The sequence below is a fragment of the Ambystoma mexicanum genome, chromosome 4p (assembly GCF_040938575.1).
Source record: "Ambystoma mexicanum isolate Mex_15411 chromosome 4p, UKY_AmexF1_1, whole genome shotgun sequence".
Taxonomy (NCBI): domain Eukaryota; kingdom Metazoa; phylum Chordata; class Amphibia; order Caudata; family Ambystomatidae; genus Ambystoma; species Ambystoma mexicanum.
The window spans coordinates 280408702-280436544 of record NC_090927.1 but is presented as its reverse complement, the minus strand read 5'-3'; the positions used below and the strand labels follow the sequence as shown (position 1 = coordinate 280436544).

At 47.3% G+C, this 27843-nt stretch overlaps 1 protein-coding gene across 1 annotated transcript in view; it reads left to right on the top strand.

Annotated features, from left to right (window-relative positions):
• Positions 1–27843, top strand: part of LOC138453202 (adhesion G protein-coupled receptor F5-like) — a 1258340-nt gene that overhangs the window by 246140 nt on the left and 984357 nt on the right. Inside the window, exon 4 of the mRNA XM_069605829.1 lies at positions 21093–21251. Coding sequence (XP_069461930.1) covers positions 21093–21251 — 159 coding nt within the window. The remainder of the gene's footprint in view (positions 1–21092; positions 21252–27843) is intronic.

The following is a 27843-nucleotide window of genomic DNA, read 5'->3' as shown; positions in this document are numbered from 1 at the left end:
AGTTCACTGCATGTCTGCTCAATGGCCTCCTGGAATATGAGAGGCTTTCCTCATCTGCTAAAAAAGTTTCCAGTAGCTCTATGGAAATTTAATTTAGTATTACTCCAAGAAACTTGGATGAGGACATCTCCTATCTTGGCTGATCATGGAATTGCTGCAATATCTGCAACCAAAGCACGTAGGGTACACCCTACTGCAGGTCTGGCAATTGCAGTCCGAACAGACTCCGATTTACATCTTAAAGCTTGGTTATCACCTGACCCTGGCATCCAAGCGGTTAGAATGTATACCACCAATCTTCATCATCCACTTTTTCCCACTGCAATAATAATAAATATTTATTGGAATCCCGCTTCCCAAAACAAATCCCATTTCATGGATAAGATTGAAGCCATTTTAGACCTCATCCTGTTTGATCATCTCGTTCAAACAACTATAATTGCAGGAGATTTTAACATGAACTCCATAAGCCCATCTAATACTCATTCTAACTCGCGTACAGCAAAATGGATCACAATAATGGAAACTAGAAATTTCGTCATGCTAAATGGCTCTTCTGTTAAAGATTGAACTCCCGCCTATATGTGGTCCAGAGGTCGGGGTACTTCATTGATAGACTCCATTTTTATCTCATTTAACGCAAATAAACACATAGCATCCTTCCAAGGCACCCCTACAATACCACCAGTGATCACAACATCCTTGTCTCTCCATCTCCGGCAAAGCACTCAATATTACAACCCACCCCTTTCATTGAATAATGGCAGAAACCGGCTTCGGTCGAACCCGCGTCTCATTACTTCCTTAAGCCTCAAGCTCACTGAATGTAATGCTGGCGCGGAAATAAGCGATCAATTATACTATACAGATCGCATACAAATAAGAACACAATCTACGCAATCCAATTTTCGACCAATATTTAAGCATCCCCTCAACGCATCGATACAAAAACAAAATCAAACAAATCCTTCTTGAACAAAAACAATATGATGCTGAATTAATGCTCAAAGCACTCATATCTAAATCTGCTGGGGACATGTGACGTGCAATCAACTATTTGCCCACAAATGCCTGCAAATCCCTGCAATTAAACACCATAAGTGAAGCATCATGGATTAATCATTTTCAAAAGTTGCTAACGAACCCTAATGTTCAAGTGACCACAATACTTTCAGAAACTCCTGATCTGACGAAATTTGATTTTGATACTTTGGAGAGCTCCTGGTCACGACAATTTGTCCAACGCCATTTTCAAAGCTCACCCAGAGGCGTGGGCCTCGGCCCTTGAATTAATATTCAAAAAAGTAATTCTAACTGGAAAAATTCCACCGTCATGACAAGAAACTATTATCATCCTGATTTTTAAAAAAGGTAATAGAAATGAACCCAGCAACTATAGAGCTATATCGCTTGTAGATGCCCCGGGCAAAATTTTTGCCAGACTTTTACTTTGTGACCTGTTAAAATGGCTCGCTCTGAACAAACTAGTCGATGTAAATCAGTCAGGCTTTGTAAAAGGTATTGGTACTGTGCTAAATTTAATGATGCTCGCAGCAATAAAAAAACAAGCAATCGAAACAAAGCAACTAGTCTTTTTAGCGCTAATTCATTTTAAACAAGCTTTTGACTCCATCCCTCGTGAGACTTTATGTACCAAACTTCTTAATACCAATTGTACTCCCTACATCAGCTTTTTAATCTACCAGTTTTATTCTAACACCTATATTAAAGTGAAACTCACGACAGAAAGGGCCTCATTACGAGGTTGCAGATAGCCATGGGGCTATTAGCGCCATGGCTGCCTCCAAACTCTTTCCGACTCTGCCCTGGTGAATGGAGCAATTACCGGTCCATTCCAAGGTTGGCGGGACCGGTAATTCCCCATTCACCAGGGCCATTCCCCATTCCCATTTGAGCCCCCATAGGGCTCAATGGGAATGGGGCAGGCGCTAATAACGCTACCGTTATTAGCTCCAGAGTCCCTTTGCGGATTCCGTCCTTAACGCCTGATAAAACCAGGCGTTAAGGGAGGACCCGCAAAGGGAACTCGTAGTAGGGCGGTAAGGGATTACCGGCACTGGTGCCCTTACCGGTGCCAGTAATCCCTTACCGCCCACCTCGTAATGAGGCCCAAAGACTTTTATCCAAAGCAATACAAACAAACACCAGCTTAAAGCAAGGCTGACCTTTTGCGTTAATTCTTTTTAGCTTTTTTATTAATCATATTTATCTTGCTTTTAAATCTGTTTGTTCGTTTCCTCCAAAACTAGGTACCTCTGAGCTATCCTACCTATTATATGCAGACTACTTGGTGATACTCGATATAACGCCCATAGGGCTCCAAAGGAAATTAACAGCCCTAAGTAAATATGCTCAAGACAACACGCTTACCATCAATATTGAAAAGTCCAATATACTAATTTTTCAACACCATCCGAAAAAACAGGATATAAGTTCAATTGGCAGCTTTCAAAGACATCTCTGTCTCTAATTCACCAATATAATATCTTGGCGTAAACACACTTCTCTCATCCCTCTGATCAACCTTATAAAACCGAACTTCATGCTCGAATGAGATTTCTAGCCACGCAAGGCAAAGCACTTCAAATTAAATATGGGAAATTCAATTTTGACAGCAAGAATCTTCTACCAACAAAAAGTAGTCCTGGTAATCACATATGGCAGCCATATGAAATCATTGCCTGAGGCCCGTGGATGGGACACCATAGAAGGCATTCACTGGAAAAGTATCCTCCCGGTCCAGTCAAACACTCCCGTTGCAATTATTAGATTTGAATTGGTTCTGACCTCTCTCTTTGCAACAATAATCTGGTTAATGCTGTCGACATACAGGAAGTGCCTTTTAGCTAAAAGCAGTATGCTCAATCTTTTCCAGGTTTTGAAAGATCTTCTAGAGTCCCCATGCTCGCTTCGAGCATGGAAAGAGTTATGCCTATTGTCATTACAAAATGTAGGCATTTCACTCGAGCCATTGGGCGCAGAAGCTCGGCTGCCTGACCCGGCATCTCCCTATCTCAGGCTGATTCAAACCTCAATAAATCAATATTTACAGCAATTTACCTTAGCCCACTCTCCATTCCGGCACTATTACCTTTGGGGCACCTCCGGACCAAGTTTCTCCACGAATTGGACTTCCCTTTCAGCTCTATGACCCTTCGGCTGTCTGGCCTCTTCCGGCTCCTCTCCCTCAGCCTGTGTGTTATGCCTGTGCTGGCTGTTCCTGAATTACTTCGCCCGCTCGTTCTCTCTTGTTGGCGGGATGTCTATCTCTACCGGCACCTTCCTCTCAACAAGCCCAGGGACCGTATCTCTCCAGGACTGAAATCTCTTCACTGGCTCCCAGTGGCTGCGAGGATTAAGTTCAAAACCCTCTGCATTGTCCACAAGGCCTTCTGGGGCCTGGGGCCACAATACCTTCAACTCTCTCTTCCTAAATATCTGCCTTCACGAGCCCTTCGCTCATCCGTCTCCAACTCCCTCATGGTCAGCCGCTTCTCGAAGCAACGAGCTGGGGGTAGATCTCTCTCCGCAGCAGGGGCCTCCCTCTGGAACAGCCTTCCTGCCTCCCTGAAACTTGAGGAGAACCATCTCCGGTTCCGGAAGCACCTCAAAACCTTCCTCTTCGCTTCTGCCTTCTCTCTCCCTCTCCCCTGCTAAACCTGCTAAACTCCCCACTGAAGTTTGCACTAAACCTGCATCTGGGCCACTCTGTGACCTCGGTCCAGGGCCCAGCCACTCTCCACTTGCACTGCCTCCCTGGCTCCCCCTGCACTGTGGGACTTGTCACTGCATCCCTACAGCCCCCTTCCCAGCACTTGCTCTGCACTTACCTCGCACTTGCCACCAGCTGGCCCTTTTATTATTATTTATTATTTTATTACGCTACTTACCTTGTACTGCACTTTCTCCCCCACCTCCTCCCCCTGCACTTTCTCCTTTTCCCCTTACCTCTGCACTTGCGCGATCTGAATGACACCTGGCCTAGTAGGATTGCTTGTCTGTCTTCCCCTTGTTTCCCCCCCTCCCTGCCTCGTCGCGCCTTGAAACACTTGTGTATAGGCGCGTTACAAATACCATATCATATCATATCATAACTCCTGCCCTTGCCTCTGTTGAGGTGCTGCAGCCGCTCCTATTCCAGTTTGTGCTCTGCGAGCCTTGTGAGCCTGGCTGTTGTGTCTACGGCCCCTTTGTTGCTGCGGGCTTGCCATCATCTGACAGACCGTTCCTGGTCTCGTCCTGCACAGGTGCGCTGGGCTTCCGCCTGCCGCTCTCGATTGCTTCGCCCGCGCTCTCTCTCATCAATGGGCTACCCCATCTCCTAAGCGGCCTTCCTCTTGACACCAGCCACTGCGCTTGTCAGTACACTGAGACCGTGCCTGCCCAGGCTCCCGCTTATCAAGCCTTCCGAAGACTGGCCGCCGCGTCCACTACACCATCATCGCTGCGGACCTCATCAACGGCTACACCTTCTCCAAAGGGGCCTTCCTCTGACACCAGCCCCTGTGCTTGTCAGGACACTGAGACCGTGCCTTCTCAGGCTTCTGCTTATCAAGCCTTCCGAAGAGTGGCCGCCGCGTCCGCTACACCATCATCGCTGCAGACCTCATCAACGGCTACACCTTCTCCAAAGGGGCCTTCCTCTTGACACCGGCCGCTGCGTTTGTCAGAGCACTGCGACCGTGCCTGCTCTGGCTCCCACTCTCAAGCCTCCTGGAGAGTGGCAGACGCGTCCGCCGCACCTTCATCGCTGCAGACCTCATCAACGGGCTGCCCCATTTCCAACATGGCCTTCCTCTTGGCACCGGCCCCTACATTTGTCAGGGCACTGTGACTGAGCCTTCTCCGGCTCCCGCTTCTCAAGCCTCCCTGGAGAGTGGCTGCCCCGTCTGCCGCATCACCATCATTGCAGACCTTCGCCTCCATTGAGCCCTCCTCTACCAGCACCTGTCTCCTTTTCATCACCCTCACGGATGCATCGATGCTGTATCTCTGTCAATCTATTAGTCTGCCTCCATTGGGGCCCTCCACCTTCACTGCCGCCTTCTAACACCTAGGCCCCTTCTGACCTACGGACCGCCTGATACCACCTGGGCCCTTCCTGTCTGCTACTTTCTTCCCACGGGCCGCCTGCAACCACATGGCCTCCTGATCTGCAGAGCGCCAGCTATCGGCCCTCTACCACCCCCAAGACTCTTTATTTCCCTTGGAACACCCACTACCACCTGGAGCTTTCTGACCTGTGGACCATCTACCATCTACCAGGCCTCTTTATTTCCCACGGACCGTCAGCTACCCTAGACCCTTCTGACCTGTACCATCTGCTATCACCTGGGCCCTCCATGTCTGCTGGCACCCTGCCACCACTTGGGCTCTTCACTCCTACGAGCCGCCTGCCACCTCCTGGCCCTTCTGAACTGCGGACCATCTGCTATCACCTGAGCCCCCTCTGATCTGCGGACCACCTGCTACCACCTAGCCCCTCCTGTCTGTTGGCCCTCTGCTACTACCTGGGCTCTTTCATCCCACGGGCTGCCTGCTACCAACTGGCCCCCAGATCTGCGGACCGCCTGCTACCACCTGGGCCCCCCTTGTCTGCCGGCCCCCTACTACCTCCTGGTCTCATTATATCCCTCTGAACGCCAACTACAACTACCACCTGGTCCCTTCTGACCCAGGGACTATCACCTCCCACCACCAGGACCCTTTATTTCCCATGCACCGCCAGCTACCCTGTACCCTTCTGACCTGTGATCCATCTGCTACCACCTGGGCCCTCCCTGCCTGCTGGTACCCTGCCGCCACCAGGGCTCCCTCTCCTACGAGCTGCCTGCTATCTCCTGGCCCTTCTGATCTGCGGACCACCTGCTTCCTTCAGGGACCTCCTATCTGCTGCCTGCTACCTCCTGGCCTTTCTGAACTGCTGACCACCTGCTACCTTCAAGGCCCGCCTATCTGCTGCCCCCAGCCACCCCCTACCTCCTTATCTCCCACGGGCCGTCTACTACCACCTGGACCCTTCTGGCCTGCGGACTTCTTACTACCTCCTGGCTCTCCCAGTCTGCTGGCCCCCCCACCACCACCAGGGCTCCTTACTCCCACGGGCCGCCTGCAACCTCTAGGGCCCTTTGAACTGTGGACCGCCTGCTACCATCTCAATCTCTCTTGACTGCTGGCCTCCTGCCAACTCCACAGCTCTTTATTTTCCCATGAGCTGCATTCTCCTACCTGGGCCCTTCTGAACTGTGGACCGCTTGCTACCACCTGGGTCCCTCCTGACTGTTGATCTTCTACCACCTCCACGACTCCTTACTTGCCCACTTGCCGCCTGCTACTCTTCTTCCCCTTCACTCTCTTAACTACTGCACTCTCTTCCCCACCTCTGTCATGCGCACTGCCAGATTTCACTCTCCTTAGGAAATTGCTAAGACCACTTCATTCAACTACCTAGGAATTATGATTTCTAATAGTAGCGTAGAAACTCAAGCCACAGAATCACCGAAACTCAAAGTCAGGACACTGGCGAGCCAAGCCAGATGCTGAAAAAGAAATATTGCACATTCTTATTGGTCCCTATAATAAAGTTCTACAAAGTGAAGGCAAGCCCGACTCTAACCTACGGTTCTGAACCCCTCCTCAACCTACCCTCTAAATGGTGGGCCTTAATCGAAGGTTGTTTCTGGAAGAAAGTTCTGGGCATGCCCTCCTCTTCGCCGATACAGGTGATTAAAAAATCATTTGGCCTGAGCTCACTGCTAATGGCAACGTAATGGAAGAAATTGAGCTTAAATGCAAAAGTATCAAAATAACTTGATGGCTTCCATGTTGGAAGGGATCCAGAAGGAGCTGCAGCACGGCACATATCCTCGAATATTAGCGTGGGTAGAGGAGTGTGAAGCATTACTGGTGGACTTGGATAGTCAATTGGGAGACTTGCTCCTTACCCCAGATACAACAAAGAAAAAACTCAGGCAAACAGACTGGATAACCACCATCGATGAAGTAGCTCAGTTTAAACTCCATCGGGATCTTGCAGCAGAATCGATAAAAATTGGATGGATTCAGCCATATCTAAAAAGATGCCCAGATCCAGACGTATGTGCATCTTTCATGAGAATTCCATTTAATATTTGTACCATAGGGGAAATCATTGCAGCCCGAGACGCCAACAAAACCAAAAGCTCCTCATGTAGATTCTGCAACAAAACCGACTGGAAAGAAACACTCATGCACCTCTTCGCTACCTGCTCTCATTTTGAGGAACAAAGGACACATCTGTTTGGCTACCTTCTAACTGACTATCAAACAGCCAGGGCAGATAACTGGTGGGAATATCTGCTTGGGGGCTCAAAACCAACATTGATAACTGCCAGGGTGGGTTTCTACAGGTCTGTAGGCTTAGCCGACATCTTAGCAGAAATTGGAAGAGATGAGCAAACTATATGCCTAGCAATAGGCGGTCTCTTGATTGTTGCTAAAGGTTTTAATGTAAACTATAAAGCTCAATAAAAAAAAATGTATTATCAGTTTTATATGTTGTATGTTAGCGTGTATATTTATGTATAAACTTTATGTGAACAACTCATGTTTTGTAGGTCAACTGTTATGTAGGGCGTAGGGCTTTTTACGGTTAAGTAGGTTAAAAGTTTAGTAAGTGTAAGATGTTATTGTTAATCGTAAGGGAGTAGAGGGGAGGTACCCTAGTGTGAGTTAGTAGTGGCCTGCCTGAGGCAGCCTAGGGATGTGGAACTACTCACAGAGGCCATCATCTGGCCTCATGAGCCAGTGGGTGGTATGAGGATTTAGGAAGAGGGTCTGTGTAGAGACATCGCGAGAGCCCGCGCTCTCGTGAGATCTCGCCAGTGGACCAAGCTCCGCCCCCGCGCGCTTCGCGCGCATTACGGGACAAGCGGAGGACGCGAAGGTGCGTCCTGCATAGCCCTCCTGCTACGGGGCCCGCTCCTTACACGACTTGGACCTATATCATCACGGCAGCATTCTCTCTGCCACTTTAGGCCCGTTGGCCTTTATCTTTAATGCACTAATGTGTCTGCATGCTGCACAAAGCTGTCTAAGTGAATAAATACATCGTCACCAGATCAGAGGCTCCTGTCTTCATTGAAGGTATTATACTACATAAATTGGCGACGAGGATCACCACCAGAACCCACGGAGGAACATGCAAGGAGCAACGCCACCGCCGCCATTTCTCCAAACTCCAGGTAGGCCTGCCATTCCATGGCCACAATGGCAGCCCCTATTCACGACATATGTGGAGGCCCTAGGAGGGGCGGGGTTTTCAGCGGCTAGGCGCAGGGCCATGCTATTAAATGCCCTGGGAGTGGAAGGACAGAGAATATTTGAGAGTCTCACCCCGATACCAGTGGCTGGCGACAATGACGATGTTTTTAAGGAGGCAGTCAGGAGAATCATAAAAAGGTTTGCCAGTAAAGAGAACACAGTGCTCCACCGAATACGGTTTTACACACGAAAGCAAGAAATATCTGAACCAGTTGACGACTACGTCACCAAGCTGAGGGAATTGGCGCCGCTGTGTAACTTTGGCAACAACGCGGAGAGTCTCATTTGTGACATGTTGGTCGTCCACACCAACAGCCGGAAGGTCCAAGATAAGTTTATTGTCGAAAAAGAACTGCAGTTGGAGAAAGCGATTGAGATCGCCAGGGCAGTCGAAGAAACGGCGGGAAGACGTAAGGAGCTCACGGGGGCCCAGAGTTCGGCAGAAATACAGGCAGTGGGTTACCATGCAAGAAAAGAGAGGATGGCCGCTGACACGAAAGAAGGGAGAGGGAACAGAAAAGAACCCCTAAAGTGTCACAGGTGCACCAGCACGAAACACCTGGCGTTTGACAGGGAGTGCCCAGCCAGAGACAAGGAGTGCTCCATTTGCAAACGCATTGGCCATTTCTCCATCGTGTGTCCGTGGAGGAACAAGAAAGTCTCCAGCATCAATGCAGATCGCAATCTGGAGAAAGAGTCATCCTCCGAAGATGAAGGGAGACCCACTGTCATCATGGTTAACAGCTCAAGAGCGAGGAGAGAGAAGCCCCACTGCGTGATCAAGATTGATGGAATAGAAACTAGGGTCATGGCAGATTCAGGGTCCGATCTCACGATCCTTCCCCTTCGCACGTACAAGGACATGGTGGGAAAGGAGAAGGTGCAAGTGCTCACAACGAAGCACAAACCTACGGTGTTTGGAGGGGCGTCGGTCGAACTACTAGGATACATCCAAGCCAAAGTGGAATTCAAAGGAAGGGGAACCACGACCAGGGTCTATTTCAGTCACGAAGGCCCAGCAGTGCTAGGGTGGGACGACCAGGACAAGCTGAAGATCAGACTGGATCCCAGCACTGAAGAACAAGTCCTGTCAGTCAGGGTGACGAGAGGACCCGTGGTCAAAAGCGACTACCCAACACTTTTCTCTGAGGAGCCGGGACACATCAGGGGTTTTCTCCACAAGATAATACTTAAAAGGAATGCCGTCCCTGTAAAGCACCGAGTGAGGCCAGTACCTGCCACGGCAAGGGCTACACTTAGAAGTCAGCTGGAAAAGATGAAAATGGAGGGCGTTATAGAAGAAATCGAAGCATCAGAATGGCTGAGCCCCGTCGTGCTCATAAAGAAACCCCAATCACAGGAACTCAGGGTATGCATAGACTTACGCAGCTTAAACTTGGAAGTCATCACTGATAACTACCCCCTTCCAAGCATAAATGAACTCATTCTGTTAATGAAAGAAGCCAGGATATTTTCGAAACTGGACATGAGGAATGCATACCACCAAATACAGCTACATGATGAATCGAAACCCCTCACGGCATTCATCACTCCATTTGGCACATACCAATTTACCAAGATGCCATTCGGGTTGTCATCAGCAGCGTCGGCGTTCCAACGCATGATGGACGTCTTGCTGAAGAAAGTTAAAAATGTGGTGTACTTCCAGGACGACATCCTCGTGTATGCAGAAGATGAGCAGACGCACGACGCCACGTTGAAAATTGTCTTAAACAAGCTACAAGAAGCTGGGGTGCGGTTACGATATGAGAAATGTCTGTTCAGAGTGAAAGAAGTTGAATACTTAGGATATAAGATTTCAGAAAAAGGGATCAGTCCCAAACAGAATCTCATGCAAGCAATCATTAAAGCACCGGAACCAGTCAGCAAAGAGGAAGTAAGGTCATTTCTGGGACTGGCTGAGTACTATGCGAAGTTCATACCGAAGTTTTCCGAAACCACGGCACCCCTTCGAGAAGTACTCAAAAAGGGCTCGGAATTTGTGTGGCAAGAACCCCAAAAGACAGCGATGGTGAAGATAAAACAGCATATCGTAGAAGCACCATGCCTCCAACCGTTCAATCCCGCGTGGGAAACGGTTGTCACCACCGACGCCAGTGCCTATGGGCTGGGAGCAGTGCTCACACAAAAGAAAGGCGACACTGAACACGTTGTGGCCTTTGCATCGAAAACATTATCAGAGGCGGAACAGAACTATTCCACCATTGAAAAAGAAATGTTGGCCTGCGCATGGGCGGTGGAGCATTTCAGGACATATGTATGGGGCACCAAATTCAAGTTGGTAACTGACCATAAGCCCCTGATCCATATGCTTAGCCCGGGAGGCACAAAAGTATCCACGCCCAGATTGGCACGCATCGCAGCCAAGCTGCAAGAGTACACGTTTGAGATCCAGCATATTTCAGGCTGGAAAAATTCACAAGCCGACTGCATGTCGAGACTGCCGGAGGGTAAGGATAAAGCTACCACTTTCCTCCACGGAGAATGCATAGTGGCATCGATTATGGATGTGAGAGCGCCAGAGTACCTGGAACTCAGTGAGAGACACTGGGAAGAGGAAGATGGAAAAGACCCCACCATGGACATGATCCGCAAATGGACAAAGGAAGGTTGGCCGAGTGAAAAGGCGTTACCCGAGGGCATGAGACCCTACTGGAAGGTGTCGGATGAACTATCGGAAACGGAGGGTATAATCATGAAGTCAGACCAGATTATTCCTCCCACAGGTATGAGAAGAATCATCCTAGGTAGAGCCCACGCGGGCCACTTGGGAAACACCATGACCCGTCGCAGAGTGAGAGAGGCCTACTGGTGGCCATCCATGGACCAGGAAATTCGATCCATGATAGAATGTTGCCATGAATGCCTCAACAGTGACAAGAGACTCAAGGTTCGCCAAGTACCCCTAATACCCACAGAAACTCCAGAAGCGGTGTGGTCAAAGGTCGGCATTGACTTCATAGGACCTTTGGAAGCAATGGCACCGGAACACCGGTACGGCGTAGTACTGGTTGACTACCTATCCAAGTGGGTGGAGGCCGCGTTCGTCCCGAACATAACTACGGCAACTGTAATAGAAGTACTTACAGAAATTTTTCAGAGGGAAGGCCTTCCCAAGGAAGTAGTCACTGACAATGGGGTGCAACTAGTCTCGAAAGACATGGAGGAGTTCTTAAAAAGAAACAACATAAAACAAAAGAAAGCGGCCCTGTATCACCCACAAGCAAATGGGCTTGTCGAAAGGGCCAACAGGTTCATAAAAGGCGCCATCCAATTGGCGACAGCTTCGGGCATGGACCCGCTCAAAACCACCAAGGAGGCCATAGCAGCCCACAGACTCACACCAAATGGGATCACCCAAATATCCCCGTTCAAATTGTTGAGAGGGAGGAGTGCTGCATCCACGCTGATCCCACCATGGTTGTCGAAAATACGGGAGGATGATGCGGTGGACATGGCGGAAGTAGTCTGGAGAATTGAAAGCGACAAGGCACGCATGAAATCATGGAGCGATCGAAGAAGAAGAACCAAGCAGACGTCAAACATCGGAGAGGGATACTTGGTCAAAATCCAGTTACCAAAGAAGGATCAAAGCACAGGGTCTCGGTTTAGCCGACCCATCAGAGTGATCCACAAAGGGGCAAACCACATCCGCACGGAAGATGGGCGAGCGTGGAATTTAGAAAGAGTAGCATTATACCAGAAGAATCGAGGAAGAGCAAAGACCCCAGAGAGACCACCAGCGGAAACCGAAAGGGATTTTGGAGCAGGCGAAGAAAGAGAACCAGAAAGAGACGACAGAGAGAGGGGTGAAACAGAAGTCGAACCAGAACCATTGGGTGAAGATCCTGATCAGGAGCAACAAGAGAATTTCACCCAGACTGTTGATCGCCCCAGAAGGGAACACAGATGCCCGGTGAGATATAATGACTATGTTTTACAATGAGTTTGATGTGTGTTGAAAAGGGGAGATGTGTAGAGACATCGCGAGAGCCCACGCTCTCGCGAGATCTCGCCAGTGGACCAAGCTCCGCCCCCGCACGCTTCGCGCGCATTACGGGACGAGCGGAGGACGCGAAGGTGCGTCCTGCATAGCCCTCCTGCTACGGGGCCCGCTCCTTACACGACTTGGACCTATATCATCACGGCAGCATTCTCTCTGCCACTTTAGGCCCGTTGGCCTTTATCTTTAATGCACTAATGTGTCTGCATGCTGCACAAAGCTGTCTAAGTGAATAAATACATCGTCACCAGATCAGAGGCTCCTGTCTTCATTGAAGGTATTATACTACAGTCTGTTACATCAGTTTCACCCTATGAGTCCCCGAGACCCCTTCATGGACTGATAGAGCAGGTACCCATTTAGATGGTGCTCACGTTAGGAGGATTTTTTGAAGGGGATTAGAGTGTAAGTGCTTGTTATAAATAACGAGGGGCCCCCTTTGTGATCGCTATAAAAGTTACCTTGGTGTCTGTGTCCAGTCAATAAGGTAAGAATTCAGAGTGCAGCCCATCTCGTGTTGCAGAGGTGGGGGCACTCCCAATAGGTACCAAATCCAGAGGAAATAATCCAAACTGATGCAAAAAAGGGACAGAATGCACAGCTCACGGGAAAACATAAATATGTATTCAACGAACTTCAAAAGTTCATCAGTTCGCCCTTAGGGGGGGCATTCTTTTATAATACCAAAAAACATTTATTTTTATAATACACATTAACATATTCATACATCGTATAACACTACTCACTTTCCCATCATCACCATTTGCCAATAGTGATCCTACCCCTAAACAAGCATACATTGATAGCCACTGATAGGTTCAAAACAAAATACAAAACCATAATGATCTCAGTCTTCTTGCTCAGCAAAAATGCACCAATCATATTAGCAGGGCATAGTACGACGAGGATGTCGATTGTGATTGGAACATATTCCTTGGGACATCTGAGGCCACAGCATCCCACCATGGCTGACCAATAGTACTCGCGTCCCAACCTTTCCCCTCCATTCCACTTGTCAGCACCCGTCATATAATGTTCTCTGCTATATACAAGTTACCACCGCATGAACACTGGCTCCTGGTCCCATTGGCAAGGTGGGTGTCCTTGCGCAGAGGCAATGGCCTGCTCAACGATGCACCCTGCTCAGGCCCTGTTTTCTCAATGTATTCAGCTAATTTCCTTGCATTTACTGTATGAACCGCTCGCTCTGACTTTCGCGCCAGCCAAATACCCAATACATATCTCAGTCACCTGTTGCATGAGACCAAACCACAGCCTTGCAGAAAAAATGCACTCCTTGCTAAAAACTCGCAGCTAACGATTGTTTCTTTCCTCATGTTCCCTTGCCAATAATAATGCGATATTGGAACCCCAGCCGCACCCCTTCAGCCTGTACCCCTGAATTCAGCGCAATGTGCTAATCTGGAAATGGGCCCACCAAACAAAATGGCGGTGCTCGTGCTCATGTGATTCCCGATTCTGTAGTTCATACTATACTTTACATAAGATCAATATGCATGTGTGCTCATCTAGCCCTACAGTTTATATACTTTGACCCCATGGGGATGGTCCCTGCTTTTTTTAAATGTTTCAATGCTCATTTCCAGAATATACTGTTATGATAAGCACTTTACACTACTCCTATTGAGCAAAGATAATTAACAAAACCTAGAAAAAACAAAAAATGGTTTTCTGATAGGTTATCATTGCAAGTTGGACAGTCCAGTCTGGTATACTTCTAATGTACTCTTGATACACCTATGAGGGAGGGGAATGGGGCAAAGAGCACCACTAAGGGTTCCTGGCTGCTTTGCAGAAAATCACCCAAAGTACATAATGCACATAGGCTTGGAATCTCATTTAATTTCTCAAGCACTCAATCTAACATTCAAGGGTTTGCAACCATAAACCATATTCACTCATTCCAACAACATCAGGATTTCATTATTAGGATAAAATGGAGGTAACATCTGTCACTTGATGTTTTTAATATCTCTTATCAGGTGGGGGTTGAGAGAGGAAATAGGGCCTCAATGTAAAGAAAGCAGCTCATGTATCGACATCCTTAGAGAAGTATATATATATTTCTGCGGCTTGTGGAATCTGCTTAGATCACATGCTGTGCATAGGCCGACATCTAGTGGAAGCTGCGGAGTATTACAGTTTGTTTTTCGAAAGTCGAAAATGGGCGTCGACACAGGCGTGCCAGTAATACTATCCCTAGTGTGACGTCCACTGTACCCAAGATCCCTCACGCGTGTAGGATCCTCAGATTGTTTTTTTCCGCCATACTGGTCGGAAGCATCTTGCGGAGTTCCCTGGCCTTAGCCATACTTTTGCTGTTATTATAATTTTAATTCTTATTCATTCCCTTCCCCACCCCAACGTCGACCCTCAACCTCGACGACGGCTGGAGAAGTCATCGACCGTCGACTGCTGCACGACGGATCTGGGCCTCGGTAGGCCGCTGGCCTTGGCCCGGGCCTAGTAGGCCGCTGGCCTCGGCCCTTACAAGTAGGGAGAGTGGGGGGTGGTACATACTCTTCACTCTTGATATATAGTTACATTTATATATATTCCTACACTTAGCAGCCCGCTGCCTTAAGGTGCGTATGGAGGGTACCCCTTTTCAATTCTGCCCCAAGTGCAATCGCAAATACCCTTGGGTCGACAGGCACGCCACGTGCAATCTCTGCTTGCCGAGGGATCACCCCGAAGCGAACTGCAGAGCGTGTAGTAGGTTTAAACCTAAGACACTTAAGGACCGTTCGACAAAGCGTTGGGCCCACCACGCCAGGCAGGAGGCCATGGCAGCGGAGGGCGCCTTCAGCGATGGCAGCGACGCCGTACTTTCGGACGGCGAGGGCATTACGGCGTCGAAGGACAGCCGACGAGCGCAGGTCCCCGACCTCGGAAGGTCGTCCGGCAGGGCGGCTATGGGGAAGACCCCCGGCGACGCAAGCGCTACACACCTAACACACACTAAACACACTAAGACCAACCGGACCTCGACGACGTCGACTTCCCGGAAAGAGGCACAAAAAGAACGGTCCGACTCGGTGTCCTCTGGGCGCTCTCGATCGAGATCGCCTCACGACGCAAGGCAATCATCCACTCTTGCCAAGAGTGCCTCGCTACACACATTAACGGAAGTTCGATCGTCGGGAGACGAAGACGACTTCCACCCCCAGGCCGCGCTCCAAGATACCGAGACCGCGGTTAACACCACAGATACCTTTCCAGACCCTCGACGCCAGGCGTCGAAAGTCTCTGGGGCCCCCAAGGGACAGGGAAAACATTTTTCCACGCACGGGGAAGGGGGGAAACAGCGGAAAGCACAGCCTTCCACCCCTGTAAAGCCATCCTCCCACCCTAGGCAGACAAGCAAACACAAGTCTACCCTTGAAAAGTCCCATAAATCACCTGCTAAAGTAATACCCTGTTCCAGGGAATGGTCCAGTGAAGACATAGACAGGGTTATGTCTAGGATGTCTTCCTTAGCTGATTTTTATGATAAGAACCCAGAACACTTTCTTTCATATAACCCTCAAGGGGCCACACCCTCAGGCTCCTCCGATCCCATCCCGCTAATTAAAAAGCCCCGGGTCGAAAGACCGGAACCCTTCGAGGTTCAGCCTTACTCCACTCCATATTCTACTCCACTCCCCAGTTACCAGGGACAAGTTTTCCCTGGAGAGGACCAGGAGTTTGACATTATGGAAGAACAAACCGGGACAGATTACTATGCGGAGGATGAGGACCTGGAGGAGGGAGAAGATGAGCAGGAAATTTACAGAGTAGATTCCCCAGTACTAAGCGAAGCCCCAGTTACTGACTCTCCAGTTGATAACCAGCCCCTCCTTAACGAGGTTCTCGCTCGAGCAGCGGAACACTTCCACATCGACACCCACGGTGTACAGGAGGAAAGGGACTTCGCGGAGGAGTTTGTAGGAGAGAGAACGCCAGTCGCTCAGACCATCCCTATCCTCAAATCCATCCAACGAAGAATAGATCCTTCCCTGGTGAATCCTAACCTCACCAGAGCTGTCAACCCCAGAATTGAAAAGATTTTCCGGGCAGCCCAGTCTGACCCTCTGTATAAAAGGGGACATCTTAAACCAGATTCCCTAGTGGTTACCAACACTAGAAAAAGGGCTGGCACGCCCTTATCTTCATCAGAAGCTCCTCTCGACAAGGAGAGCAAAAAACTTTACGGGTTTGGCAGGAAGGTAGCCTCAACGTCCGCCTACCAAGCAAGGATTGCGAATTCCACCACCCTGTTGGCTAGTTACAATTGCCATCAATGGGAAGAAGTCGCGGCGCTCATTGCCTCTGCTCCAGAACCATTAAAGGGCCAGCTGGCTCGGATCTCGGCAGAAGGGAGAGCCGTGTCTGGTTGCATTTTAAAAGCAACTTTCGACGCCGCTGACAACGCAGGGAGATTGATAGCAGAAGGTACTGTTATCAAAAGACATGCGTGGTTACGGCAGTCGGGATTCAAGACAGAAACCCAGGCTTCTTTAATAGACAAGCCAGTGGAACCCGACCTATTGTTTGGGAAAGCGGTCGAAGACGCACTTAAAAATGCCAAAGATGAATATGAGACTCTCAAATCCCTTGGCCAACTTACCAACAAACCCCCTAACCAGAGGGGGAACAGTAATTTTCGTCGCCCACGCGGACAAAATTCACAAAGAGGCAACTATGCCCAGGGACAGGGTACACAATGGAATAACAACCAGCAGTCTACCCAGAGTTACGGCAGGGGTAACAAGAGAGGTCGTGGAAGAGGCAGAGGCAGCCCCAACAAGGGAGGTGGCACGCCTCCACCAAAACAGTGACGCTCAGTTCAGGGTCCCTTGCCACGCAACCCCAGTAGGGGGACGCATTTCCACCTTCTCCCAAGCTTGGGAAGGGATCACCTCAGACAGATGGGTGCTGTCAACAGTATCCACAGGATATTGTATAGAACTACTGCAGCGTCCCCGGAACCATCCTCCACGACAAAGAGTGCACTCCCTAGAGCATCAAAGGATCCTTCTCGAGGAGATCGCCATTCTGCTAGAAAAGGACGCGATAGAACTCGTCCCAGGACACCAGGTAAACAAGGGTATCTATTCAACTTACTTCCTTGTGCCAAAGAAAGATTTGACAATGCGCCCAGTATTGGACTTGCGGCCTGCCAACAAGTATGTCAAGCCCCAAAAATTCCGTATGACCACGCTACAAGAGGTAATCCCCCTCCTAAAAAAGGGGGATTACATGGCAACCTTGGATATGAAAGATGCTTATTTTCATATTTCCATGCTCCCAGCGCACAGAAAGTACTTGCGCTTCAAGGTAGACAGTCGCCACTACCAATTCAAGGTACTGCCCTTCGGGATAGCTTCTGCACCAAGGGTATTCACCAAGGTACTGGCGGTGGCGGCTGCACACCTACGCAGGGAAGCAATCCCGGTGTACCCTTATCTGGACGACTGGCTCATAACGGGGGAAACCCCAGGAATTTGCAGGTCAAACATTCAGAGGACTATCGACCTCCTCCACGAATTAGGCTTCTCTATCAACGAGAAAAAGTCAAGTCTGGTGCTAAGCACCTCAAAACAGTTTCTAGGGGCTATCCTAGATACTCAGAAAGGATTGACCTTCCCTTCGGAAGAGAGAATTCGGAATATACTTCTGCAAATTCCGCATTATCAGTCAGGTCAACAGATAACAGTACGCAAAGCTATGCGGTTACTGGGCATGATGGCGTCATGCATTTACCTGGTCCCCCACGCGCGTCTGCGCATGCGTCCCATGCAGGAATGGTTGGCGAAACAGTGGTCTCAGGCAAGTGGTCATTGGGACGATCTAGTGGTCGTTTCGCCAACACTCGTACAGAGCCTACACTGGTGGACAAGAGAGAATCTCGCAAAGGGGAAACCCTTTTACGATCCCGAAGTACAAGCCGTGGTGACTACAGATGCATGCCTGACTGGGTGGGGAGCTCACCATCTCCACCACACAGCTCAGGGTCTCTGGTCTCACTCAGTAGCCAAGAACCACATCAATCTGCTAGAGCTTCTGGCAGTATTCCGAGCGCTAAAGGCGTTCGAGCCCCATCTACTGAACTTGTCGGTGCAGATCAGGACGGACAGCACGACAGCCATGTTCTATCTAAACAAGCAAGGGGGGACTCGTTCACCAAATCTGTCCAAGCTTGCCCAGAAAATCTGGATATGGGCACTCAGACGGAACATCTTCCTGTCATCGCAACATGTTCCAGGGGAGCTCAATTCCCTAGCGGATGCTCTAAGCAGAGACCCCCTCCCAGAAGAACACGAATGGGTCCTTCACAGAGACGTGGTAGAAGATCTCTTCTCTCAGTGGGGTTTCCCCACTATAGACCTATTCGCCACAAGCGAAAACAAACAATGCCCAGGATTTGCATCCAGGTTCCCCCAACCGGACTCCCAAGGGAATGCCCTGTGGATGAACTGGTCAGGGATGTTTGCGTACGCTTTTCCACCAACTCCTCTCATCAGGAAGGTGGTGTACAAGATGAACAAGGAATCGATGACGCTCATCCTAGTTGCTCCCATGTGGGCGAGACAACCATGGTTTCCACACCTACGCAGGATGGCGGTGTGCGAACCCATCAGACTCCCAGCCTGGTACAACCTACTGTCCCAGCAACAGGGTCAAACAGTGCATCAGGAACCCAACTCTATGAACCTAGCAGCATGGCTCCTGAAGTCATAGAGTTTGGACATCTCAAATTACCACAGAGGTGTATGGACATTCTAAAGGAGTCCAGGAAACCAAATACAAGGCACTGTTACTTTGATAAGTGGAAAAGATTCGTTATCTGGTGCCAGAATAAACAAATCAACCCGGTTGATTGCACTCCTTCCAACGTTGTAACATACATGCTCCACCTGCTGGATGCAGGGTTGGTTTTTAACTCACTGAAAGTACACCTGGCAGCCCTCTCGGCTTACACCACATCCCATAACAAGGTCTCGTGGTGGAAAGTGCCAGTGGTTAAAGCCTTCATGGAAGGAGTAAAGAGACTTCACCCTCCTATTTCGAACCCACCGCCAGGATGGGACCTCAACGTGGTGCTAGCTAAGCTCATGGGACCCCCATTCGAACCCATGCATAAAAGTAGTCTCAAACACCTGACTTATAAAACGGCCTTCTTAGTAGCCATTACCTCCATAAGAAGGGTCAGTGAAATTCAGGCTCTGTCAGTGCAAGATCCTTTCTTTACTATCCACAAGGACAAACTGGTTTTACGCACACACCCTAGGTTCTCACCTAAATTCATATCCAAGTTCCATGTAAACCAGTCCATCGAGCTTCCGGCTTTCTTCCAAAACCCGCAAAGCTCGGCTGAGGTGAAACTACACACCCTAGATGTGCGTAGGGCGGTCCTATACTATGTAAATAAAACCAGACCGCTAAGGAAAACAGATCAACTGTTTGTCTCCGTAGCTACAGGCAGAGAGGGGGATCGCGTCTCTAAAGGCGCTATCTCGAAGTGGATTATAAACTGTATACAGCTGTGTTACTCTCTTTCTGAAAAGACTCTGCCTTTTACGCCAAGGGCCCACTCTACTAGAGGCATTGGTGCCACTCTGGCTTTCATTGCAAATGTTCCCCTCGACACCATTTGCAAAGCGGCTACTTGGAGCTCTATTCACACTTTTACTCAGCATTACTGCATTGACACTCATTCCAAGACAGATACACAAGTGGGACAAGCGGTTCTAAGACACCTGTTTGCTCATGACCCTTCTCACATCCCACCTCCTTCTTCTGGTACTGCTCGCTAATCTATGCACAGCATGTGATCTAAGCAGATTCCACAAGCCTCAGAAGGGATACATTACTCACCGTAATCGTATTTCTGATGCTTGTATCTGCTTAGATTCACATGCGACCCACCCTTCCTCCCCTCCGAGAGAAGGCGCATGATTGCTTGTAGTCTTACCTTTCTGTTTATCTGCTTGGATTATCTGTACTCACGCTACTCCTCATGCTTCCTCATGTCAGAAAAAATACAATCTGAGGATCCTACACGCGTGAGGGATCTTGGGTACAGTGGACGTCACACTAGGGATAGTATTACTGGCACGCCTGTGTCGACGCCCATTTTCGACTTTCGAAAAACAAACTGTAATACTCCGCAGCTTCCACTAGATGTCGGCCTATGCACAGCATGTGAATCTAAGCAGATACAAGCATCAGAAATACGATTACGGTGAGTAATGTATCCCATATATAGAATGGTTGGATATTATACTTGCTTGATATTACTTGAAATACATGCATCTTCTTTCTCCAATGGTTTACATATTTATGCTATTAATTGCACCCTACAGTTTGTGCTCGCCTATTTGTGCTAAGTAATGTTGTTCAGTTTATTCTAATATCAACCTCATTGCCTTCAATATAAGACCCCGTTTTTTGCTCTGTGGTGATAGAATGTATTAAAGAAACGAGTCAAGGTTTTATTAAAAGTGCAAAAGAAATTATTCATTTCAAAATGAGCTCTCACAGTGTACGCATGAAAGTGTACGAGAAGTTGCATACTGTATTTAGACCACCGTGTGTGGACTTTACAGCAGCCGGTGCTAATGGACTTTTAAGCATGCAATCAGTAATGTGTGAGGCTGTGAGATGTGAACCAGGCACAGGAACTAGTAGTTCACTGTCCCTTGAATCAAATAACTCACTGTCTCATTTTGTATTTCCTCAGCAGGAGCAGCCACACAAGACTATACCGTGGATATTGAGATAAGCTTTCCAAATTCATCTTTAATGGAACCTCTCAAAAAGTTTCTCAAAGAGCTGAACATCCCGGGCGCCTTCAATAGTTCAGACGGAGTCAATATCACGAGCATCACCGTTACAACAGGTAAGATTCACACAGTTCCCTTTGTATTCATGACTATAATATATATTGAGCCGGCTTTATGAAGATTGACCCCGCTTGGAAAGCACAAGTAATGGCAATCAAGTTGGCTGGATAGATATTGCTGTTGAGCGAAATGGCCCGAGGGGATGAACCAAGCCTGTCGGTAACGGCCTGCGGCCCAAGTTATGGGCCCCTGTAACGCGTATGGCGGTGCCGTTACCAACCGAGTCGGCCCGCCGGTAAGGGTCATATCACCTTCAGCACCCAGGGTGCGAGTTAAAATAAAATGATAACTTACCCTTGGTCCGTCCTGCCACGCCACATTGACGAATCAGCACTGAAGATGGACTCCTGTCCGACGCGCCATGGCAGGATGGAGTAAAGGTAACATTTAAACGTCGAATTTATCACCCATGTGTAGTTACTTGTGGGTGCAAAAGGTGCTATGGGGCGGTGGGAGGGAGCAAGGTACACCAGTGCGAGGGGCACGCAGCTGTGGAGGAGCTCAGAAAGCGGGCTTATAGCATAGAATTCATCAAAGCTATCTGATTGGCTGGTGCGCTCGCCCAGGGTGCTGATGAAATATAAATGCTTTAATCCAGTAGTTTCTTTTCCCGTTTGATGGGATACCTTTTATGGATATACTGTTATACTGACTTTGTCTGTATTAAATATGATACAATGGTCATGGGGTGTGTGTTTTTGTGTGCGTGTGTTTACTTTTCATTGCTAAGTAAGGTTTCTACTGTGTGTCACAGACCTCATAATCACCAAAAAACGTTATTTGTATTGATCATTGCAATTCATTAAAGTAAATATTATATTGTAACAATTGACTAAAATTGACTAAAAGAAAACATTATCAAAATCAGATAAAAAAGGTTTACTTTCTAGTCACTAAATGATATGTTTTCATTTGTGGAAGTCGGACAGCTTTTCTCCAAAAGTTATTCCACAGTGTAGAGAATAACAGAAGATCACACTTAGAAACATATGAGGTAAATCGGTTTAGCAGTACTTATGGTAGCCAGTCTGCGAGGATTCGAAGTATTCTCTGGAGGTGTTAGCATGCACTATTAAAAGATCCTATTCTATGCAAACATAATTGTGATAATTAAGGTCTGTTTTAAACAAGGTAGGAACATTAAGCAATTGTGTCACACGCCTCTGTTTTCTCTAGCAATGGACTACCAAAGTGTAGACTAATAAGCCAGTTGGCTGCTTCCCTTGTGGTTCGTGTATGGTTAATATGAGTTGCACTAAAAATCCTGTTTAGTTTTAGCAATTAGGTGGTGCTATAACACCAGCTATAGGCCGAAACTATTGCATTGGAGTACTGATAGCAAGGAGGTGGTTTGTGAGGAGGTACACGCAGCTTGTCGGCGTTGTGTGGTTATTTACCCACCCATTGACTACCCATGACCATGCTAGTTACAAGCTCATTTCAAACCACTACCTGCTCCTCTGTGCCCAAAATACTTTTTTTATTTTTTTATTTTAATGTTTTATTGGTTAAACCATTTAAAACTTTAACATTTTTTTCCCACAATCACTTTAAGTTTCAGTCTCCTCTCATCAGAAGAAAGATTGTTATTTGCTGATCTAGTGAGTTGTTCTCCTTGGCCATTGAAACAGAAAGGTAGTATGAGCCCATTTACTTCCCTCGCTCTTCAAGTCCTCCTTCCTCCAGTCCCAATTTCAGGGATTCCACATTTTTTAGAGCATCTATTGTCCTGCCAACCTTTTCAACTGTCAATAGACTCTCCCAATATTCCTCCTCCATTTCTGGTGAAATCTTGAGAGTATAACTCCCAATTGCAATCTGGCGTTTCAGTGCCAGGGCCGGGCAGGTTAGCATAACATGTCTAATAGATTCTAGTTGATCTTTCTTTTCACAGTCTCTGCAATATGCTTTTGATTTTTCTAATTGCTTTCTCTTCCATTTGACCTCTCTAGAGTTCCAGATGTTCAATCTGCATCTCAATAGAAGGTCTCGATAGTGGCTTGATGGAAACTTCTTTAGGTATAGTGGGAGGGTATTCAGTGCTTTTCGTTCCCATATGATGTTATGACACTGGTTTCTTGCCAGTTTCTTTTCTTGTGTTTCCTCCCAGTCTATTTCCTGGATAGTTCTTTTTGCCTTGTCCGGATTGTGTTTCAGGGATCCTCAGAGATGTTAAACCGCTCTAGAATGGCTTTGCATTTCATTTTCCAGCGTTGGAGTATCGTATCTCTAGGTAATGGCCCTGGCTGGGCTAGTATTTCATATGGTTGAGGTGGTTTGTCAAGAATTAATTTGCGATAGAACAATAGAGTTTTCCGCAGCATTATCGACGCCAGGGATTGGAGCCTTAATTCAGCTCAATCGGCAGTGAGTTTGGGAGGCATAGGATTTTTTGCCAGAAATAGGCCTTACAGACGTTCCATACTTCCCAGCTCAGGGCTAGCAAGGTCTCAGCTCCATACGTAATTACCGCTGATACCTTTTGTTTGTAAAAAATTACAATGGGTGTCAAGGAGAACTTTCCATACCTCCGATTTATAGTCAGACCTTGGTTGGTTAAAGTCTTTAGTTTTTCCCGCATCAAAGCATAGTGGCCTTCTTCATTACAATTTTTGTTTATCCTTAGACCAAGATACAATGTTGAATTCACCACTTCCAGTTTTTCGTTCTCCAACCACCAGGCATGATGTTTCATTACCCCTCTTTTACCACAGCTGGACTTCATTATTAGGACATGGATTTCTTGATGTTAATTTTCATATCGTTTTCTTTTAGGTACTTATTAAAGACCTCTATCCTTCGCTGTAGCCCGATGGACATTTGGTCTGCGAATACTGCATCGTCAGCATACAGCATCCATGGCACTTCCGTCCCATTGATCTTAGGGGCGAATGCACGGGTCTGTTCTTGCGGGTTTTTCATGTCTGCCATGTATATAACAAAAAGGAAGGGAGCCAAGGCACATCCCTGATTGATTCCACAGGATGTTCCGATCTTTCTGGTCACCCCTCCATTTGCTGTGGTTTGGACCTGTATCGTGGTGTCGGCGTACAGGGCTTGGATGGCTTCTAAAAGGTATACTGGGCATCCTCATTTTTCCATCTTTTGCCACAGGCGTTCCCTGTTTATCCCATCGAACGCCTGTTCAAGATCAATAAAGGCTAAAGAGATGGCTTTTTTTCCCTTCCAGGGCATTTGCTTTCATGAGATTGATTAGGAATAAATGTAAAGCTGTTCCTACTCCACTGATAAAAGCAGTCTGTCTCTCATCCAGGATTTTGGCCTGGGTCGCCCATTTTTTTAGGTCTCTAAACAAGATGGACGCAAATAGTGTGCCTATGGAGTCCATCAGCGCTATTGGTCTGTAATTTCTGGGGTTCCCTCTGTCTCCTTTTTTATAGATTGGTACAATATAAGCCTCTTTCCAAGTGGAGGGGATTTGTCTTGATCGTCTTATTTGCTGAAATAATGCATGAATTAAGTGTGACCATTCCTCGCAGCAGTCTTTCAGCATCATATTTGAGATGCCATCTGGGCCCGCTGCGCTAGAGGCACTTAGTTTTTTTATCATCATTACGATGTCCTCTCTGTCGAATTCTAGGGCCCAGGGAGTTTCATCAGGGGCCATCTCTTTTTCCTTTTTCTTAATTTCCCCCTCAAATAACGAGGTGTAGTGTTTGACGCAATTTTCCTCCGAAACTTGGTTTACACCTACTGCTGATTGGTTAAGGTCTCTATTATTGATTATGTCCCACGTGCTTCTAGCATTATTAGGTGACACTGCGGCTAACATTTTCTCGGCGTCACCTTGAGCTCTCATAAATCGAGTTGAGCGGAGCCAGTTTTTATATGTTTGTCGACACTTCCTCCATTGTTCGTCTTTATCACTAGCGTTAGCCTTTTTAATGTGTGTCAGCTCAGCTCTATATTGTTTCCTTCTAGCCACTTAGAGTTCATCATATGCATGTTTTTTAATGGTTTTCACTTTATTTGAGTCGTACTTTACCTCAAATGCTTTCAGCAGCCATTTATATTCGACCACATCCTCACCATTTCCTATGGAATTTTTATGTTTTTGCACCAGTTGTGGAATTGACTGTGTTTTAATCCTTAATCTATTTCTTCCCCATGAGACTTCTATTTCCATCACTTCTTTTCTCTTTGGTAGTAATCTCATTTTCCAAGCAAGTTCAATTTCCACTAGGCTATGGTTGCTGTTTTTTTGTTTCTTAATTGTGAAGGAGTTTATCCATTCCAGTGTATTAGCACCTACAAAACAATAGTCTAGGCAAGCTCTGGCTTTTCCACAATGACATGTGTTGGCTCCTGTCAGGTCGCCTCTCATCTGGCCATTTAACATCCTCATATCTCGAATTCGCATTCCCTCCATCCATTTTTGTTCTTTCCCTACTGGATGTTCCGTCTTTTTCGATCTTCCCCTCCATATCCAGCAATTTGATGTTCAGATCTACGCTAAGGAGTATCAGCTGTTCATGGGTCTCCATCATTGACTTGTCAATGGCGTTCATGATGTCTTTTAAATAGCCTACCAAGTTGGGCATATTTTCGCTCCAGTAGGTGTTTATCACTAGCAGCTTAGACGGCCCATTGTGTCCCTCAGAATGGTGTGCTATTTTTAATATGTGCTATTTTTAATATTTGGGCGTAGGGATTTGGGATGTGGTGTTCCAGAACTTGCAGGGTCCTATCTAATTTTTTTAGAATCATAAGGTCCGCGTATGGTCTTCTTTTAGGGCCCTTTCTGGCCGGGTTAATGTACACTTCGTATCCCTCGCAGACTGGTGTGTCCTGCAACCAGGATTCCTGGATGGAAATGAGGTCATATTTGCCCAAGAAATTACAGTCCTTAGTAAACAAATGCTTAAAGCCTCTGGTGTTCCATGAGGCACAGTAGACATTTCTTTGGGGGTCCTCCTCAACCTATTGTTTTTCTTTGTGTTTAACGTACTTGCCATCCATGTCCAGTCATTGGGGTTATTTTTCCCTTCCTTTGAGTTGGATTTACTTTTCCTCATATTCCCTGAGTTATCCACAGTAAACCTCAGGGTTTTCATTTGCTCCGCACTTTTTTCTTTTATAAGAGGGATTTTCCTCTGGATTTTCAATTGGCCTTTTGCATTTTCTCTGAAGACCTTCTTATTTTCACCCCATGGGATCGGTCTAGATTTTTCAGTCAGTTTCTTGTCTGTGTCTTTTTTTCCTCTTTGTGCTTTTTGCACCTCCTTGTGTACATTTGTATCCTTATTTGTTTCTTTTGGATTGTTTACATTTGGTCTTTTCCAGGGTTTCTAGTCAAAAGCCCTTTTTTCTCAGGATATCACTGGCAGCAGTTTGTTTGATGTTGTTGGAGTTTAGATGTAAAATAACTTGGTCCAACCGCCTTTCTTCCGGGAATTCCACGATTTTCAGATGTTATTGTGCGTAAAGTTGAGGTTTGCTTGAAGAGGGTCATCACATAGCTCCTATTTAGCACTGCCCGTATTAGGCCTTTTGATGTTGTTCAAGCTTTAGAACGCAGCCTTTAGGTGGCCTTGCTCTCCTTGGACTCCGGGGAGGGGAGACTTCGCTCTGATCATCTTCCACTTTTTCTCCTCGTTTTTTTTCAATTTTAATTTTGGTTGGAGCTTGTTTGGCTCTATTTGAGCTTTTCTTTCTTTAATGTCCTCCAACTTCCTTTTTTGTTTGAGAGTTTTAAACGTAGAGGAATCGCTTTGCACTTCCTGGTGAGAAGCCTTCTGGATAGGGACTGTCTTTTTATCTTGTTTCAATAACGTCTTTATAAGTTTCCCTCTTTGGGATTTCGATGTCTTAGGATCTTTGGGTAGGGCTACCGTGTCAGCAGTTTCCCAGTTATCTATGGTTTGCCAATCGGAAAGGCTGATGCTGTCCCATTCCTCCTCTTCATTGTTTTTGTCTTTTATTTCGATGAGGTCACTTAGGTCTGCAGATTGCTCCATCTCCTCCCGGTCCTCCTCTTTGACTTCCCTGGTGTTTTTAGTTCCATTTGTCCTGTGATCTTCCAGTGCGCCCAGCTAGCTGAGTATCATTTCCCTTCCGGGCTTCTTTGCCGATTGCAAACTTTCTCTTCTAGGCAGCGTTCTTAGATTCCTCAGGAAGGCTCTGGAGCCATTTACTTTCCGTTTTTTAGGGTTTCATTTTTTGTTTTTTTTGCCTTTTCTGTTTTTTTTGGTGCCACTTTTCCCTCTTGATGTTCCTGGCTGTTTGAAGTACCGCCTGCGAAAATTGCAAAGTTTGTTCGGTCCGGGTTGAGCACGGGCTCTCCTCTCTCATCAGCCTTCTTTTGCGGGGAGATGAAGATTACATCTGCTAGGAGATTGCTTGTTTGATCCGGTTGAGTGCCTTTTCCTTGTTTCAGTTTCATTGGACCCTTTCCCGCCTTTATGTTGCACCCCGGCAGGTCTAACTCGTTATTCTTTTTGCAGAGCTTTCTCATCCATTTACAGTCCTCCAGGACTGCCTCCATCAGTAGTGATGTATCATTCGCGTCTTTTCTCGTTAAATTACTAAGGTGGTTTTTTCCAGAGGAGCGTTTGTTCTGCTTCCTTA